Source organism: Polypterus senegalus, chromosome 7 (assembly GCF_016835505.1).
Source record: "Polypterus senegalus isolate Bchr_013 chromosome 7, ASM1683550v1, whole genome shotgun sequence".
Classification (NCBI taxonomy): domain Eukaryota; kingdom Metazoa; phylum Chordata; class Cladistia; order Polypteriformes; family Polypteridae; genus Polypterus; species Polypterus senegalus.
Window position 1 is genome coordinate 693,534 of NC_053160.1, and position 20,618 is coordinate 714,151.

General features: G+C 41.2%; 1 protein-coding gene and 1 long non-coding RNA gene across 4 annotated transcripts in view; one reads left to right on the forward strand and one right to left on the reverse strand.

The window, feature by feature from the left end:
• The first annotated feature begins 2,201 nt into the window (after positions 1–2,201).
• LOC120532267 (beta-1,4-galactosyltransferase 1-like) overlaps positions 2,202–20,618 on the forward strand; it is a 73,997-nt gene continuing 55,580 nt past the window's right edge. Inside the window, exon 1 of the mRNA XM_039758136.1 lies at positions 2,202–2,746. Within this exon, the coding sequence (XP_039614070.1) occupies positions 2,452–2,746 (295 nt within the window). The 5' untranslated portion in view covers positions 2,202–2,451. The remainder of the gene's footprint in view (positions 2,747–20,618) is intronic.
• LOC120532269 lies at positions 10,483–14,989 on the reverse strand. 3 transcript variants are annotated; one of them, XR_005634270.1, is made up of 4 exons: positions 14,228–14,989; positions 13,313–13,575; positions 12,770–12,849; positions 10,483–12,657 (listed from the first exon to the last, which is right to left on the reverse strand). It is a non-coding gene; the product is annotated as an uncharacterized LOC120532269 (long non-coding RNA). The 3 variants fall into 3 exon arrangements; XR_005634268.1 differs by having other exon boundaries at positions 10,483–12,849; XR_005634269.1 differs by lacking the exon at positions 13,313–13,575 and having other exon boundaries at positions 10,483–12,849.

Below are 20,618 nucleotides of genomic sequence, written 5' to 3' on the forward strand. Positions count from 1 at the left end.
AGGAGAGACAAGGAATAGGTGGGCATGGGGGTGGAGGTCCAGGGGAACAGAAAGTGGGGGAGGCCACAGCGCAGGCGGGGGGTAAAAATCTGAATGGGGGGCAGGACTGAGCTGTGCGGACAAGGTGGGCCGTAGATATCGACCACACACAAGTGGGACCAAAGATGATCATTTAGTGTACATCTGAGACACCACGGGTTCCATTAGTTTAGTGGCCTGCTCAGGGTCACACAGTGTCAGTAGCGGGATTTGAACCCACAGGGTCACCGTTTGAAGTCCAAAGCCTTAACCTCTACGTCACATTATCTATCTATCTATCTATTATATAGTGCCTTTCATTCTTATCTATCTATCTATCTATTATATAGTGCCTTTCACTCTATCTATCTATCTATCTATCTATCTATTATATAGTGCCTTTCACTCTATCTATCTATTATGTAGTGCCTTTCACTCTATCTATCTATCTATCTATCTATCTATCTATCTATCTATTATATAGTGCCTTTCACTCTATCTATCTATTATGTAGTGCCTTTCACTCTATCTATCTATCTATCTATCTATTATATAGTGCCTTTCACTCTATCTATCTATCTATCTATTATATAGTGCCTTTCACTCTATCTATCTATCTATCTATTATATAGTGCCATTCACTCTATCTATCTATTATATAGTGCCTTTCATCTCTCTCTATCTGTCTATTATATAGTGCCTTTCATTCTTATCTATCTATTTATCTATTATATAGTGCCTTTCACTCTATCTATCTATCTATCTATCTATCTATCTATTATATAGTGCCTTTCACTCTATCTATCTATCTATCTATTATATAGTGCATTTCACTCTATCTATCTATTATATAGTGCCTTTCACTCTATCTATCTATCTATCTATCTATTATATAGTGCCTTTCACTCTATCTATCTATCTATCTATCCATTAATCATATAGCGCCTTTCATCTATTAATTATATAGCACCTTTCATCTATCTGTTATATAGTGCCTTTCATGTGTAAATATTATCTATCATTGCATAGTGCCTATCCTATCCCTCTACTATGTCATAGCCGTCATGTATTTCTATCTCTCTTATAGTTTCTTTCCCATTTAACTTTCTTCCTTTATGTTTATAGTGCCTTTTCTTTTTTTTCTCTCTGTTTTTCCTGCCCTTCCCATTCCCCTTTAGTTATTTGGCGGACTCCTTTCTCCAGGGTGACTTTGTTTTTCCGACAGAGCACAGGCAGGTGGTGTGACCCGCTGGCGGTCACTTGGTGTCAGTAGTGGGATCTGAACTCGCAGCCTCAAGATTTGCAGCCCAAAGCCTTAACTGCTGTGCCACACCAGTAAGCGCTGCTCTGCCCATTAAGATGTTGCTCAGCTGTCATTTAAGTAAACTGGTATTATCATTCGTAAATATCCAAACACAATACAGGGTTCGAATTTGAATGTGTGATGGACGTGGGGACCATCCTCTCAGTGTGACAACAAGTGGGACACACGTTACGTCATTGTGGGGATTTCAGCAGAGGTTTCCTATCAACATGGACTTCCTGCTCTGTCTTACCTACCCTGCCCATCCCAAATTCCTCCTCTGACGTCTTGTGTCCAGAACTGAAAAGCAGCCCCTCTTAGACGTCCTTCTGTGTGTCCCAACCTTTCGAGTGCGGGGCACGCGCGCCTTCACGGCGTTTCTGTCACTTCGGGTCTTGTTGACTCTAACGATGTCGTGTGTCGTTTTGCCCGACGTGACACAGACAAAGCCCTCCGTTCGTTCTCTTTTGCCGTTAACAAGTGGAGTAGCGGCTCGTTTCGCCGCCATAAGCAAACCAAACAGTCGCCTCGCCTTTGACTTGCTAGCGCACAGACCTACGTGCTCGGTGACCCAGTGAGTGACACAGTGACACACGGTGCCAGCTGTCCAAACTGGTCACAAAATGGACGGACGCTTACTGCACAGCACCTGAGGAGCAGAGGATGAATGCGAAGCCCCCGTTGCTTTCCCGGCCGGTCCAGCGGGACCAGGAGTGCCCATCGACCGATTCCCGAGCGCTCCCGGAGTTTTCTCACGGCGACGACTAACGCGTTTCCTTTTTAGGGCGAGCTCAGATTATTAAAATAACTTGGGATGCAGCCAGGTGCGCCCGCGGCTCTTCTCTGCCTGGTGTCACCTTTCGTTTTATGTACCCGGTGCCCCCCTCGTGTCCCTTTTTGCTGTTTGCGATGTACTGGCCGCCCTGATGACGAGTCGGTGCTTTTATAGCGCCACTCCTTTCCCGACTCGCTTCACCGGCCACTTAAACACCTGCCGCTCCTCTTTGAGTTTACCATCAGTAAACGCGTCTGCTGTCACCACGTCAGTCCCTGTTGTCCCAGCTGGAGTGACAATCGATCGCCGTTCGGGGCTGCGGATCTTCTGACTGCGTCATCTCAAGTTCGTCGCGATGAGCGGCCCCAGCCCGTCGTTTCTCCAGAGGGTCTGCACCGTCGTAGTCTTCATCTTCGCCCTTCATTTAGTGGTGGTCTTACTCTACTACTTCAACACCTTCCAGGCTATGAAGACCTTCATACAAGCCCAGCAGCAGCAGATGGCGGGTGACAAGCGGGTCATGGTGACCTGGGAGCGAACAGCAATTAACACCAGCGGACCGGACACGAACTCGAGGACATCGCCGTCCCCAGAGATAAAGACCCGATCTGACGACCTGCCGCCGTGCCCGGACACCCCGCCACATCTGGGTGAGTCGTGCGTGGTGGGGGGGCTATAGCGCGAGACTGATATCGGTGGTGGCTGTTTGTGCAGGTGGTGTACAGAAGCAGCAGGTGGCACCGAGAGACGCGCGAAGTCGCACCTGAAAGAAGCACCGGGTCCAGTTAGAGACGGGCCGGCCCGCCGTGCGCAGGCGCACTTCACTACCGGACAGCACCGGCTGAGGTGTTCGAATTGCGGCACCTTTAAGAGGTCAGAGTCTGAAAAGGTGGCATCCAAATATGTAACCATCAGCGCCCAGTGCTCTGAAAATCGCCTTTAATAACAACAACAACATTTATTTCTAGAGCACATTTTCATACAAACAGTAGCTCAAAGTGCTTTACATATTAAAGAATTGAAAAATGAAAGACACAATTATAAAACAAAATAAATCAACATTAATTAACATCGAATAAGAGTAAGGTTCAATGGCCAGGGGGGACAGAAAAAACAAAAAAACTCCAGACGGCTGGAGAAAAAATAAATAATAAGGATACAAGCAGATGGCCGCCGTAAATGAAAAGAACCGCTTATAACAATCGGCTGGCGACCGAACCGGTGGTGACACCTCTGAAGCAACCAGGAGGTTGAAAAAATCCAAATAAAAAAGCAACCGATTGTGTCAGACTGTCGAGGAGTCAAAAGCGGCAGGGGGGCTTCGGGTGGTCTGCATTTCCCCAGGAGATCAACAAGGAGAACAACATCTAAGTCTGGAGACGTTGTCGGACGGTTAGGGTCGGCCATTAGATAGGATGGCATCTCGATGGGCACAACGCGTGTGGAAATGTGCCCATCAGGTGACATCAATCATAAAGTGCGATGACTCGTTGAAAAGGTGGCGTGCGATACGAAAGGCCGGCCGATGAAGACAAAAGCAGTGAAATTTAAATTAAAGAAGCTATAATAATAATAATAATAATAATAATAATAATAATAATAATAATAATAATAATAATAATAATAATAATAAATGTGTTGCCGGGAAAAGTGAAATCCGAAGAACCCTAAAAATGTTAGAAAGAAAACCCCTAAATGTGAAATTGAAGTGGCGTCTCGTGATAACTTAATATTGTCTTTTGCTTCATAAGGTTGATTCATTTTGATTTAGTTCAGCTTTAGACACAAGTGGAGGTCGCTTCGTTCTCAGACCCCAAGCCGAATCTGACAGTCCAAACACTCAGAATGCGACATAAAGCGACGCGCCTGTCGCGTGTCTCCGGGCCACTGAAATGTGAGACCGAAAACAAACAAAGCAGACCCGCCGGGGGTTCCGAGGGTGGGCTGCTCAGGCTTCACGTGCAAGAGACTCAAAAAAAGTCAGTCCTTGTAGATCACCCGACCGGACCACCTAAGGAAAGAGCTCGTCTGGCCCGGGAGAAGTCAAACAAGAAAGGCCGACCCCCGCACGCTCCGTTAAACGATCACCGATATTCATGGAGTACACGAGGCCGGTAGCAGGGCTCGACTTGTATAGCGCGTTCGTTTCCATCTGGCTGACGCGTTTATCCAAAGCGACTTACATCATCTCACATACATTTCGGTTCCATTTTTCCACGGACAGGACATGCGACGTTGTCACGGGTGGGATTTGAACCTGAACCCAGCGCTTGAAGTTCAAAGCGTTCATCACTGCGCCACTAAGCCTACCTCTAGTGCGCGCCGTCCGCTTTGCCGTTCTTCATCCGGACGCGCTGTTCGGTTAACCGCTCAGTCCTGGGGCCACAGAAACGGGGGGCGTTTAAGGGATAAAGAGGACAACAAACGGTTAGGGACGAACAAGAGCGCCGCGTTTCTTAGAAAGTGAGACTACACAGCAAACCTGCCAGGAACCAAACCTGCGGGCATCCGGTAAAGACACCGCGCAGGTCGAACGTGTAAAACAAGAAAAAGAACGAGGAAATAAATCAAAAGTAAAATACATAATAATACATACAGTCAAAGTTATTAAAAAGGAGCAGCGAACACCGCGCGCACCGGTGGGCGTTCACTCAGGCAGATCGCTGAAACGGCACCGAATTGACGAATGCAAATGAAAAAAGAAAAAAAGAAAAAGAGAAAGAGCCATTTAGACGACAGGAGAGACGCGTGTAGAAGTTCTCATGTCCATATAACGCCCTCCATTATCTGTCAGATTTCATCGTGTGTCTCATTGCTTCTCTGAATCAGAGGCTTTTATGGCTTTATGTGGGTGTGGAGGTTTGTCTTTGTTCTTTAAAGATAAGCACATCACGTGAAAGCCGGAAGGTTACATTACGGGGTCCTCCGTTAGTACGAAGGTGTTGTGCCGTCTTAGCCTTTATGAATGTAGGGAGAAGTCAAGCACAACGACCCCTTTGATTGGCGAACTAAAAAGATTACAACATGCCAGCTTTCGAGGCAACTCAGGCCCCTTCTTCAGGCGAGATGAAAGTCAACATCTTTTAAAAGTGTTGTCTAACAAATGGCCGTAAAAGGCCTGAATGGAATATTCAATTGTCAAACATGTCCATCCTGTCCTGACTTCTATTGCCAGATGTGAAACATTGTGAAAAATACAACGTCGTCACTCGGAGTGCTTAACAAAGGGCACGAGCTACGAACACACAATGCCACCCACTCTGATCGAAGGCTATTCTTTGAACTCAGGGTTACTAAAGCCATTAACAAACACGTTTTCAACAGCAGATAATCGACCAAAATGAAAGTGTTGACAATTGAAAAAGCTCTTTATGGATGAAATAATAAAACAAACTGGAGACTGGCAGGGGTCTGAAAGAAACGTCTTCTTAGAAAATGCCCTACTTGAGATCCATGACTTGGCACTGCGGTTTAGTCCATCAAGTTCAGTTTCTGAAACACTTGGCATGGCTGACATTCACAGCAAAGCACGGCGAGCGCCCTGGCACACCAGTAGTGTTTGGAGCCTGCTGCTCTTGGCGATGGTTTTGTTCAATACCTGCCTGTCATGTTTTCCTCAAACTCTTCCATATCCTAGCAGAACAAAATGCAAAATTACATCCAGAGGTTTAGTAACAGAAACGCGACTTGATTTTAACCAATCCGACTCCCAGGTGTACACATCTGCTTACATGAAGTGGCGGAGCCTGAGCAGCGAGTGCCAGTGCCAGTGCCAGTGCCATCACATAGTAGCTATGGAGGCTCACTGAACTCGCTTTTTGTGTTCGCCGATATGAAGTATCACAAGAACACAGAAGCTCACTAGAAACTTCAGGGTGGCAAAGCTGGTCCACCAACAGGAACAGATGGTGTTTGGCAGCCGTCAGAAGTCTGAATGGGACAGGATGGCACCTGAAGATATCCTTGTTTGGACTGAGCATTACGTCAATACATTCATCCGTTGGTCCGATCCATTGTCAGGATTGGTGATTGTTTCTCTATTATTTAAAGAAGTCATCTCGTCGTGTTAATTAAGTTAGCATTGTGATGTGTCATTCTTTAGGAAAGTGCACGAGGATGTCAGATTTTTGCCACAGTAGAACTTCTTTGCAACTTTCAACTCTTTGTTTGGGGTCTGCGGAGAACAATCTCCTTATTTTCCAACTCGCCCGGGTGGGCACTTCACACAGAGCCATGAAGGTGGGTTAGGTGGGCACTTCACACAGAGCCGTGAAGGTGGGCACTTCACACATTGTAAAAAAAATACTTCGGTTAAAATTACTTAAAAAAAAAAAAAAATAAGGCAACAAATTACAAGCTATATTTTTGAGTAGATTTAATATACTGCACTACTGAGTAAACGTAATTTATTAATTAACTCAAATTTACCTAAAATAAATGAGTTTGATTAAATATAAGTAGTGGCAAAAATGGTTTCATTTTACTCCGATTTTCATGTGAATTAAAGTACTCAAAAAAAGTGAGTATGCAACGCTGGACAGTAATGACTGTGTAAGAAAGAAATGCTAAAAGTCCACATCTCTTTATTTATTTGAACTTACTGAGAGTCACAACAACGGAGTTAGATTTTCAAAGGAACATTAAATCAAATGTCTGAGGATAATTTGTACTGAATTACTGACATTCAAATGTCCTTTTCTTTTTTAAAACGTTCTTCAAAACGTGTCTCTCAATCAAATGATGTCCCAGGAATGAGAGGCCAACGGGAAGGAGACGGAGAGTGCGAGTCAAGTCCTGCGGCAGGCGCCGCTCTTCAAACACGTCCTGCATTGACGCCAACATCCTCTTAAATGCATGGCCGCCTTTCCACGACTTCTCAGTATGCGATAGCGAAAATCCTGAAATAAAAGAGGAAATCAAACATCGCGAAATAAATCACAGTGTTAAAAAGTAACCAGAAAATACAAGACGTGTGTAGAACACGAATTAAATAAGAGGCCAAATAACGTCTTTATATGTTGCTTACAGGTCGTAGTTTAGGACAAACGCCCCATCGTTCTCAGACTTCAAATCTCAAAGTGTCATTTTCTTTTTCTGTGTAACATAAAAGTTTTACACGATAAAAAAAAAAAAATCATATGAACATACGTAACTATCCGAGAAATGCGTTCGCTTTTTAAAGCAACCCAACGAGGTAAGTTGTTAGAAAGACGCTACCTTGGCCGCCGTGTTTCCCACATGAAGGGAAAGGTTTCGTGAAAACAACAAATGCTTACATCTGTAACTATAAGAAATGAAACACTAGTTATTATTCATTACGGAATTGATCTGCTTTATACTGACACATGCGTCTTATTATGGATAAGCGTTACAGCTGAAAGACCAAGAAATCGATGTTAGAGGAAGTGACGTGTCATTAAATTGAACATAACTTAAATGTGGTCAATTCACTGTATATATTTTTTACTTAGAATAAGTTATAAAAAATGTTTACATTTTAAGAAAACTAATATGTTAACATTATTCTTAATTTTTTTATTGAATCAGAATGAAAATAATCAAGATAAAGAGTAAAACCCATTTGTATTAATTAAGGTAATGATTATTTTGCGTATAGTTAGCTATTTTTTATTACTATTTTTCACAGTTCAGAGCCGTGAAAGTGGGTTAGGTGGGCACTTCACAGACCCGCACTCGCCTGTGCAATTTAAAGAGATTGTTATTTTCATGCTGGTCACTTTTACAGATGCATAATAGAACCAACTGCCTTACATTACAGCGAGTAATTAACATTATTAAAATAGTCAAACGTGATCCATTGAAAGAAGACGTACAGTATATGCTGTTGCGCTGACGTCATTTTCACGAAGTTCATTTTTTAAATTGTGAAGCTTGTGGTTCTTCGCCTTCTTTAAATGGACTCTCATTCTGACCTGGTAGATGACTCGTTAATAATTCAACAGAATGACTTCCAGCGTGCGTTGCCAATCCCATTAAATGCCACCCGCCTCCCATTGTATCTGCTGGGACTCCGGCCTGAGACGAGTCTTTGATTCCTTCACACTCATATCGTAACACAGAAAGAGTTCTTAAAACAAACCAACAAGTTTACTACTTCAGTTAAAGTGCTTCACTCACCGGTCAGCCGCTCATCTATCCCTCTCCTTAATTTTCTAGGAGTATCCTCAGTTAACAAGACATCCACTGTAATATACTGTAAGGGGTGTCTATCGAGCCCTTTACGATTGCACTTCATAACCGATGCACGAGACTCGACATTAATCAGACCACAAACACAGGCTACGGTACAATCACCGAGTCATCGATCATCGCCGCCTTAGTCAGTCATTTCTGCTGAACAAACCGACGCTTTAGGTCTTTACTTGAAACACTTTTTTCTTTTCTTTCTTTTGAGTCTTTTCAATGAGGTCGGGTGTTGAAGGACTTTGTACCCTCACGCTCTCCGTTTGGACAAAACGGTCGCCATCATCAGGGGGGTAATCATTGATTTTGCCAAGTAAGCAATAAATGCATGTGGGGGTTTTGCAGATAAATTTCGTGTAAAGTGCGATACTTTTGGACGTGTGGATTTGTCTCCATTATTGACGGTAGAATTTCTAATGCGCTCAACTCTCTCGATCTCCTCCGGGATCCTAAATATAAAGCTGACCGAATTGGGTTTCTTTGAAATGAAACTTGTCGTAGCTTTAATGGCGGCAGGACCACCGATTCTCACAGCTTGTGGTCCTGAATCGTGTAAATCCACTGCTGTAAAGGAGAGAAATCTGCCGTTTTTACAAAAAACCAAACTGGCAGCCGTGGTTGGCAGAATAATTCTGTAAAAAAAAGCGGTGAAGACGTGAACAACTTGTACATGTTACACTTTAAAACTGTTACTTATGTTAAAACACACACACACACAATTTAAGCTGGTAGATCCAACAGTCCTTTTCTGCTGAATTAGCTTGACCACACTGCCACTAAACTGATTTTTAGGGAACACGTACAATGAATGCAGCAGTTGTTAACTTTACATTGAACTCCATTCAGTTTTACTGTAATCAAGCTAATTCAGCAGGGCCGAGCCGTTGGATTTCCCAGTTTAAACTGTACTCTAGTTTTTTTAATTAACAACAGTTTTAAAGTGTAAAATGACAGGTCGTTCTGTAAAGTCGTTCACATGCATCTTCACTTTATTCTTACAGAATTATTCTGGCAAGCACAGCTGCCAGTTTGTTTTCATAAAAACAGGTCTCTCTTTTTTACTGTGTATACCAAACAAAAGTGTTTAACTGTAGAAAGTCTGTCCTTTAACTGAAAAGTGACTGTTTACTGAAATGTCGTTTTAGGGTCTTTTGCAGTTTTAAAGTTGCTTTTCCAATAATCTATTAATAATAGCAATAAATTCTTTACATTGCTGTATAGCGCCTTTCTCACCACTCAAAGCACTCAGCATTTGCAGGCTAAGGTGTCCCGACTGACATTTCGGGGATTCGAACCGCCAACCTTCTGATTGCCAGCCTCAGAGCCAGCACTCCCTCGGCCTGTTAACCTCAAAGCAGTGAAAAATGAGATGTCTGGGCTCAACATACACATCCCTACAAACATCAGAACACAGATGAACGGTTCTCTTATTGGAACTGAAAGATGAAGAGAAAGAGTGAAATAAAGAAAAACAGAGAAAGAGGGCAAGGAAGACGGAAAGGACTTTCCTCCTAAAAATGTCTTAAGGACAATTAAGGGCTTATTTTTTATGAATAAATGTAAGAGTTTTTAAACACCCTTTAAGGGTTACTGCATTTCCTTACTAGAATAAATAGAACACATGTAACAGGGCGGTCCAGATCTAATTATGTAAGGTTCATTACGCTATAACTTAAGTTTATTACATAAAGAATTCACAACTGAATGGAGGACAAGTGGGACATTTCAAGGAAAATTTGTGAATTAGTTCAATATAAGTCTATTACAGTTTATTACAAGATATTTCAAACAATTTGTTGTCCTGCATTGAATTAAAAGTTGCATAATTAGATCTGGACCACCCTATACAAATATTTTCATGCCAGCTCTTTAAACTGAGGTACAGGTATGGAAACGACAAAATACAATACAATTTATTTATTTGTGTAGAGCCCAAAATCACACAAGGAGTGTCGCAATGGGCTTTAACAGACCCTGCCTCTTGACAGCCCCCCAGCCTCGACGCTCTAAGAAGACAAAGAAAAACTCCCAAAAAAACACCCAGTAGGGAAAAAAAAAAAATGGAAGAAACCTCAGGAAAGGCAGTTCAAAGGGAGACCCCTTAACAGGTAGGGTGGGCGTGCAGTGGGTGTCACAAAGAAAAAGGGGGTCAATACAATACAATACACAGAACAATCGTCAATACAGTATAAAAATAAACATTTTAGAAGTACAGAGCACAATACAACAGTGGATGACATCACATAATAGGATTGGGGTGATTTATGAAATACAAGACCAATACAACTCTTACACACTTTGTAACAATTTTGTCTGAAACTTTTACTTGCCTCTTGAACTTGGACAGCTGAGCAGAAAATGAACTGAAACAGAAATTCAAACTACGAGTGAGGCGCATCAATAAATACCCTCAATATTACTGTCCATAGTCAGACGTCACGCCACTCAGGATCCCAAAGTTCTTGAATCAAGGTAAGGACCGCGGGGTTCACATGAAGACGTGATTTGTTTGTCTTCTGCACTTCAGTGCCCTTCTCTGGGTTGGCAGAAAAAAACAAAAAAAAACACAAACACCTTGGGAAAAAGAAGAAACACAGACGAGCATATTAATAACAAACCCACTTTATTGACAAGAAAAAAAAAAAAGTCTAGCTAATATTTGAAAGCCTCTTATAAAAGTAAGACGTACAATGACACGTTAACCTTGAAGTTACATGCAGCAGCTACTTTAGATTTGCTTCAGTTCAGTAAAGTGTAAAAATGAGTTAAAGCCAATTCAAAAAGACACACCTCTGCAGGAACTCCAGGGTTGATGCCAGCTCTGACGGGTAACGGGTGCCAAAGCGATAAGAGCTCCCAAACATCCTGCACAGGGCAGACAATATTTTGATCTACGCTCAGCAGGAACCGTCTTGAAAAATCGCAGGATCGTCCAAAATAGAGAAAAAAAAAAAAAATTCAAACCAAATGAAAGCAAGTCTTGTATTCCTAAAACATTTGACACAGCACTTGGAGTTTGAGTGTTTCAAGGACATTTAAATGGCTTACCATCAGTACAGAAGTCGGTGTACAGTATGTGCAGATTCAGTTAAGGACGCTTTCACTGTAAACCCAAACAAGTTAGCAAAACAAACAAAAAAAAAAAAAAAAACGAGGCAATACGTTTTCACAAAAAATTACATTAATGAACTTAAAATGTTAATTTTTTCAAACCTATTTTGAGTAAGTGACTTGTAATATTTAACTCAGGTTAAATTACTATACTCAAATATTTTAGTAATATGTAATAATAATTAAAAATGTTATTCTCAGATCAAATTAAGAAAGTGTAACTCAAAAATGATAAGTTAAAAGCATTGCCTATTTCGAGTTATCTAAAGACAAAATGTATTAAGTTGTAATTACACCTTTAATTAAATAAAACTCAGGCATGTACTGTTGTCATTCAAAAGTTTTATTTGAACATTATTTACTGCAACATTAATAAAATGCGATCCTAAAAATACAAAACACACACAGACAGAGCTGCAGGTTACCTAAAAGAACGCGACCTTCTTTAACTTTGAACCCTTTCTACTTCTTCTGGCTACCTCTACATCAGTGTCAGATCGAATGCTCTGGATTGCAGGATTTTTGTGTCCCCAACTGTCCCATTCATTATGCTACAGATTGTAACAATTTTCAGACTGAAGGACAATTTAATACGTGCACATCTTGGACTTCCTCTCATGTCATTAAGAATATTGGATTTGAAATTGTCTTTTCAAGTTAAGAAACTCTACAATGACACCCACAAAGGACGAGTCTACAGGCTGCCATGAAGTAGTGCATGTTATTTGTGAAGCTTGATAGAAATTGCTACATTACATGAACATATTGAATTCTTCCGAGCTCAGTACGCTGGTTCAAACTCAACATTTGTGGCGAGACGGAGTGAAACAGGCAACATTTAACAACTCCTGTGCCTCAGAATATCACACATCAAACAAAGTGTGTTATTTCAATACAGTTCTCTAAAGGCTGGACATGACTTTCTCAGATCAGTTTCTAGGTATTGACCATCAAATCATTCTTGAGAGTCTGCAGTCTGGGTGACAATTTGCCATCTTCCAAACTAAGCACAATCTTTTCAAAGAATTCCAAAGTGTTTGCCAGTCCTTTGGGATAACTGAGATGTCGAGCATATAGGAGACTGAACATTAGCACAAGGGCATCCACAAACCTGGGAAGGGTCACCACAGCTTCACTTTCAGTAACAGCCAAGAATGTTTCAGACTGGCAGTGAACTGGACGGCTGGCGTTGTCCCTGTGCACTGTAATAAGGGGCATTCACAAGCTCGGCCTCATCAATAATATCCTGAAAGAAATGGAAACACAGCTCTTTCACAATCAATAACTTAAAAGAATACACAATCACAAGCAGGATGTTTAAAGTCTAAAATGTGTGATAAGTTTATAACCGACCTTACCTGTTCTCAAAAATCCACAGCAGAAACACAGGAAGTGCTTGGAGAACAGCTGCACGTCGTCTGTGTATATCATGTAATTCCTAAGGAGAACAGAATTGTAGACAGAATTGCATTTTATTACGTTGTATATAAATTAAGTTCATAAAATAAACACCAGAGAGGACTGTCTGAAGTGAAAGTGTAACATAAACTAAACTGAACTAAATAAGAATTAGGCTGTCTTAGTTTTATATTCAACAACAACAACAACATTTATTTCTAGAGCACATTTTCATACAAACAGTAGCTCAAAGTGCTTTACATATTAAAGAATAGAAAAATGAAAGACACAATTATAAAACCAATTAAATCAACATTAATTAACATCGAATAAGAGTAAGGTTCAATGGCCAGGGGGGACAGAAAAAACAAAAAAACTCCAGATGACTGGAGAAAAAAATCAAATCTGTAGGGATTCCAGACCATGAGACCGCCTGACCAGTCCCCTCTGGGCATTCTACCTAACTTCAATGAAACAGTCCTCTTTGGATTTAGGATTCTCACGGAAGGGCTTGATGATGATGATGGTCACGTAGACTTCTGCCTTTTAATCCGTCCATCATTGTTGGAGCATCATGAAGCTTTGAGTACGTGGTGGTGGCGCAAACTGTGTCCAAAGTATGGTGACTAAACCAAACAGCAAACCCTGCATTGTGATCCAAACAATGTCACCCCCTTAGCAGCAGCAAATCAAGGTGTCGTCAATGTCCTAACCCTGAAACATCCCAAGCATTATGTGGGCCATGAAATACACGTGTAGTGATATTCTGTGAAAAGACAAGTAGCCAGTGATTTAGCACTTCACTCAAAATAAGATACATACTGAAGAGCATTCCACAACAACATTTATTTATAGAGCACAGTTTCATACAAAAAAAAAAAATGTAGCTCAAAGTGCTTTACAAAATGAAGAATAGAAAAATAGAAGACACAATAAAAAATAAAAATAAGTCAACATTAATTAACATAGAATAAGAGTAAGGTCCGATGGCCAGGGTGGACAGAAAAAACAAAACAAAAACTCCAGAGGCTGGATAATAACACACACACACACACACACACACACACAGACACACACACACACACACAGACACACACACACACACACAGACACAACACACACACACAAGTCTGCTAACTGTTCGGCACGGACTTTCAAAATGCCAGCCGAAGAATCTGCAATCTTTCCAGTTTTGGATGCCTTCTGCCTTATCAAGGCCATCAAGCTGGGGATGTGACGATGAAGCTCTGCATACAACGTGTTACGCAGGTTCTGGTTTGTGATCTGCTGCAGTTCTGCACACACCCAAGTAAACAGTAACAGAACACCAGTACATGTCAATTCAACAGAAATACTATTTACACAGAATGGGACATAAGCACTGGAGCATCACTGAAACAACAGACAAACCAGTTTACCTCCGACTCTATGCGCAGAGCGGGCCAGGGGTCCAGGATCTCTTTCACTGGTGGGCTGGATTGGATGATGGTCTGTCGTCTCAGGGCAAATGTGGTCTGCGTCATCCTTCCAATCAGAGGTTGATTCTCTCTTTTCTCTTTTGTTATGACATTAATACTTGACAAGATTAAACAAAGACTCTGATTTTGAAATTTACAGTTACTTTTAAAATGTATCAAAGTAATCAAATGATCAAACCTGTTCACTGACGCACTGGCAGCTCTGTGACTCAGCTGAACACGAGCGGACTCTGTTTTAATGATTTTTAAAACAGTTTTTGCAATGTTTTCAACTGCACCTCACTGAAATACATAAAATATTGAGATTACCTCAGTACAGCATTCAATCCATACTTTTAAATACCATTACTGCTGTAATAGCCGCACCTTCATTTCAGATCTTAAAAATACATAAACGGATAGCAGGATCCACTTCAGTTTACATCAGAATTTCTCAAAATGCACGATTCACTTCCAACAAGTATTCAGAAAAAGTAGAAGAAAAGAAGAAAATCAACAAGCTTTCATGCTTTCAAGAACCCCACCTCGCCACTAACATCTAATGCATGTCATTAAGAAGTACTCTTTGAAAGTCACAGCGTGTTGCTGGTAATAAGCTACTTAACGATAAACAAAGAAACTTTCAACTACTAGTTGCATTAGCATTATAACATAACTTACGCGACGCCGTTAAAATGACAAAGTAATTTAGCAAGAGCCAAAAATGAGCGGAGCTTGTTGGCTGTTCATGCACACTTCTTCGGTTTGTCTTTTTTCTACCACAGGAATAACACGGAGCTATTGCAATGACAAGGTCGTCGGATTAAGACACATAAATTCAGTTTTACACACTGGACTCATACATATCAACAAACGAACAAGTCTATGGTTATTTTTGAGTTTATGTTATATATTATTACGATAAATACTTACTCAGTGTTTTTTCGTCTTTCTTTCCCACGTCACAGCCATAGAGGCGCATAGAACAGACGTACTATCTATCTATCATATAGCGCCTTTCATTCTTATCTATCTATCATATAGTACCTTTCATATCTATCTATCTATCTAATCCTGCCAACTACGCTATCTATCTATCTATCTATCTAATAATGCAGACACATTAACATCATAACTCAAGAATTCACAGTGACAGTAACTTTATAATAAGTAATAGGTACTTCATCCAATACTAAATTGTACATCTTCAAATAAATCAAGTTTACAAACCTGAAAATTATATTGTCAGTTAGAACAACATTACATTTTTAAGTTAGTGGAACTTTTAAGAAAGATTTAAGTTTACCCAGCTTAAGAATTAAGTTATTTGGACTGCAGGGTTTACAGTGTCAGTAACCTTAAGTGCTTACAGTAACAAAAAACACTGTGCAATATGAATGTGTGCCCAAATAGAGAGAAGAGAGAAAGAAAAGGAAGCAATAAAAGAGAAAGACAAAACAGAGAATTGTATGACTGTAGTACGAGGGTGTTGTACCGTGTTAGCCATTATGAATGTAGTGAGAAGTCAAGCACAATGACACCTTTTATTGGATAACTGAAAAGTTTACATCTTGCCTGAAGAAGGGGTCTGCGTTGCCTCGAAAGCTAGCATATTGTAATCTGTTCAGTTAGCCAATAAAAGTTGCCATTTTGCTTGACTTCTCAAAACAGAGAATGAAAGAGCTAGCAAGAAAGAAAAAGTAAACTTACCACGCACAACAATGGTGGGAGTCAATTGAACTTGGTCCGTCTGTACCTCCCCTGCCAGACAAGTGTCCTCTACGTACCACAACATCATGTCTTCCTTCTCGTCAAAGTAGGACAGCAGAAACAGCAACATCTCTTGACATCTTCAGAGCAACCACTCAGCTCTCCCCTCATCACTTTAAAATGTGTTACAGCCTGTAGGAACGTTTTGTTCTTGTTCACATAAACGGTATTCGTGTAGTTCAGCAGCCGTCTCCCCTTCAGATCCACACTCCAGGTGAAAGTTTCTTTAAGCCCAATTCCAGAAAGTTCCTTGAAGTGGAGTGCCATGCCAAGTTCATCGAACCAAAATGGCCACTCTTCCAGTGTTTTCCCCTTGATCGACTTGTTTGCGCTGTGTGTAGAAAGTCAACGTCATTAGAAGTCTGACTTCCTCTGGGTTTACATTCATTTGCTGAGACGTTGTCTTCAGTTTTTCTTTCTTCTCCTGCTGGCTCTCTGGGGTCTCTCAAAAGTGGCAGGATTTTTAAATCCCAGTTAATAAGTCCATAAGTGCCCTGGATTGCTGCTCTCCGTTCTGGAGCGACTTCATTTGTGTCAGACTTATTGGCACGATACGTTCAGTTTCTTATTTTGTGCGTCGTAGATCGCCTCACATTCTCTATCCTATTTTGCAGTTGTTTGACTGGAGAGTGACACCCTGGCCCAATCACTTCTCCCTCTATTATGTCTTGCTAAGATTTTGGATACTTTGTCACCATCTTTTTGGCAACTTCAGTAGTGTTCCTTTTACTTATGCGAGAATTTTTACACATCATCTCATAAACCACAATCCGGACCATCTCTCTTCTCATTCGTGGTCCTGGTCTTTTTCCTCTCTCCAATGACTGCATCAGTTCCTCTGGGAACCTATTCCATGGTATCATAAAGGCATCCACCCAGTCTATAATCAGGGCTTTGGCTGCTGCTGGAAGAGGCAAAGGATGAACTGGGTGAAGGAGACTGAAAGAATGCGGGAGGTCCTGGTGAGGCACCAACAGAGGAGCTGCTGCTTTCAGGAGTCTGGCCTTCAATACACACACACACACATACATACATGCAAAAAGAATTACCAGGAACATTGTTTCTATATTTCTGACTGATCTTTTATGGTGGCTACTTTGGGTACTGGTTGTATCCTGGACTGTAATACTTAACTTACATCTCAGCTTCCAAGCAGCAAGGACTTTCCTGGCTTATACTGGACTCAATTCTGACAGCAAATTGGCTTCCTCAATAAACCAAAAATCATCGTATGTCTCCGCCACAAGGGATCACAAGTTTTCTTCCAGAATCTATTTTGTGACCTCTGGAAGGTCAGGCAAGAGATCAGTGATGGCGGTGAGTAGAAATGTTTGCTCCAAGTCAGTCATTTCTGGAATCGAGGAAGAATGACACCAGTTATCAAGATTACAAATAAAAGACAGGAGTAATTGGACATTTATTCAAGTAACACTGTACATATACAGTAATCCCTCCTCGATCGCGGGGGTTGCGTTCCAGACCCCCGCGATAGGTGAAAATCCGCGAAGTAGAAACCATATGTTTGTGTGGTTAATTTTATATATTTTAAGCCCTTAGAAACTCTCCCACCCTGTTAACATTGTTAGAGCCCTCTAGACATGAAATAACACCCTTTAGTCAAACGTTTAAACTGTGCTCCATGACAAGACAGAGATGACAGTTCTTTCTCACAATTAAAAGAAAGCAAACATATCTTTATCTTCAAAGGAGCGCCGTCAGGAGCAGAGAATGTCAGAGAGAGAGAGAGAAAAGCAAACAATCAAAAAATCAATACATGCTTTTAAGTATACAGAAGCACCGCGATAAAGCGGCATTTTGTAGAGGAGCGTCCGTGTCCTCTGTGCAAACAGCCCCTCTGCTCACACCCCCTCCGTCAGGCAGAGAGAGTGAGAAAGATAGAGAGAAGCAAACAAGCACCGCGCGGGAAGCATATCTTATAGCATTGAGGAGTTTTAGTTAATATGCAATACATGCTCTGATTGGGTAGCTTCTAAGCCATCCGCCAATAGCGTCCCTTGTATGAAATCAACTGGGCAAACAAACTGAGGAAGCGTGTAGCCTAAATTAAAAGACCCATTGTCCGCAGAAAGCGGCGAACCAGCGAAAAATCTGTGATATATGTTTAGATGTGCTTACATTTAAAATCCGCGATAGAGTGAAACCGCGAAAGTCAAAGCGCGATATAGCGAGGGATTACTGTACACCGATAAGAGGAACCTCTGCTTTGAGTACATAACATGAGTGAGGATTTGCACTTTTTATTTCTGTACAACTCAAAGTAAAAACTGCGATCACTTTCATATTTCTCAAATAGTATTTTATTATTTTTACTAAGCATACATATGCATTTTGTTTCTCTACCACAGCGGCCGAGATGGTGTTTATTTTGACAACACACTGTGTTTGAGTGGAATGACTTGGTGCCCGTTAAGAATGTATGATGGTAACGGATACAAATCTACCAAGTCATTAATGTTATAACACTGCAACCTTGTAGTCTGTTCTGTCACCGAGTCCAGGTGGTATTCAGAATGATAGTCTGCATTACGCATATCCAGCTCAAAATACACACCTGCATCATTTTGAATTCAAATAATGAGAAGTTCCCCAAACTAAGTTGACTCCTCATTTTTTGACAAAAGAAAATTGCCTTTATTATATGATGTACCTTTATACAGTATGTCTGTGGAGACACAAGCACTGTTTTCTGAAAAGCCAAAGTCACTCACTGCATGTTTAACTGCGTCACTGTAAAGGTTGGGGTAAAAAGTGCAACCGTCTGTGATTTGCAGCAGCTCACTGCACCCTGGCCCGGCTGAAAGATACGCCCGAAACATCTGAAGTCTTTCAGATAAAATTAGGAAAATGTTTTGAAAGTTTTTCAAATGTCTGGCACATCTCTTGAAGTAGCTGTGTTTACTTTCAAAACGCATTGTCCGTAATCTGATCAAGGGGCCAAATTTCAAAATTAGTGCTGGATAGTAGGGCCGCAAGAAATGGGGTTTTGGTTTTAGTGGACTCTTTCTTGAGTCCAGATATTCTTGGATTATAATGTCAAGACAGGCTACCTGTGACAATGAAATCTTTTGTGCACAAATCATATCAACAATATCTTTAAAGCTGTAGATTTCACTGCCACCCATCATCTTCTGGATTTTGCACTTTGTCACCAATTAATACAAGCAGCAACCTTAAGAAACTCCAATTCTGAATGGCTTGACCCAAAAGCTTGGACGCCTCAGAGCTGACAGCACATGGCTTTGTGAGAGCATCAGATCCTTTGTACCTGAACTGCTTGATGCGCCGGTTCAAAAGCGAATATTGTAAGCCATTTCTTTTTCTTAACAAAATGCTTCAAGTACAGTGCAACATCACAGGATAAGACACCCTCAGATACATCCTGGCCTAAACAAGGTGGTAGACCAGGCTGGCAAACATGAAAAGATTTCAGAGCATCGAAAACAGAGTTTATCTTTATGCCTTTGATATCTTGACTGTCTTCAGCTTGTAGATTACCAACAGCAGAATCATAACTTTCAGGTGTGCGCTGCGGACCACATAAATTTGGATCATCACTATGAAGCTGACTTCGCGTGGTTTCACAGTACCTGCAAAAGTACTGAGAATGACGAAAGTTTTCAGCAAACCCACCAATGCTGTGTGAACCCAAATTGTCCCCTGCAATACAATACAGCGCCCCTTTCACCTTTTCACCTGCACCTGTAGTGATTCCATTTTCCTCCAAATCTTTTAAATCCAGTAACATATCTGAGAAAACCCTGGCACTTCCAAATTGTTTGAAGTCATTCTCTCTACGCCAGGGGTGCCCAATGCGTCGATTGCGATCAACTGGTAGATCGCGCTGCATTCCAAAAAAAATTTTTTAAACATTAGTCTATCTTATATCCTCCCTATGGCATTTGCCACTTGATTGGCATACAGGGCAGCCAGTCTGAGATCTCTTTTCTTCTCACACACTGGTCATCCCGCACGCACGATGAAACGAGTGAGCTACTGCAAAACTCCGGCTATCTAAGTGATCTAGTTAGCCTTCCAATTTGTATCGACTAAAGAAGGGATTTAAAAACAATTTGTTTATGGGCTGGATGTGGAATTGGAAGAGGATTTTTCTCTCACAATGTCACAATCGAAGTGCGTTTGTCTGATCTGTCAATCTGTCATTGCTATTCCAAAGAAGGAAAATGTGGACAGGCACTTTGGAACTGTTCAGAAAAACTACGAAACTGATGTCCTTCTGAAAAGCGATCTGAGAAAGAGAAAGGAGAGGGAACTAAAATCGCAGTTAATCAGATATATGTGTATATATATATATATATATATATATATATATATATATATATTGTGGAAACCGTACCCCCAACACAGTCAGACCGACACCAGGATGTATGAAACACGCTCCTTTATTTACTGCACCACAATGCCTTCTCTCATTAACTCTTTCCTTTCTTCTTCTTTCTCTTCTTCTTTCGCTCTTGCTCTCTCTCTCTCTCTCTCTCTCTCTCTCTCTCTCTTTCTCTTTCTCTTGGACCTCCTCCTCCTCACAAGCTTCGTCTCCTTCCTC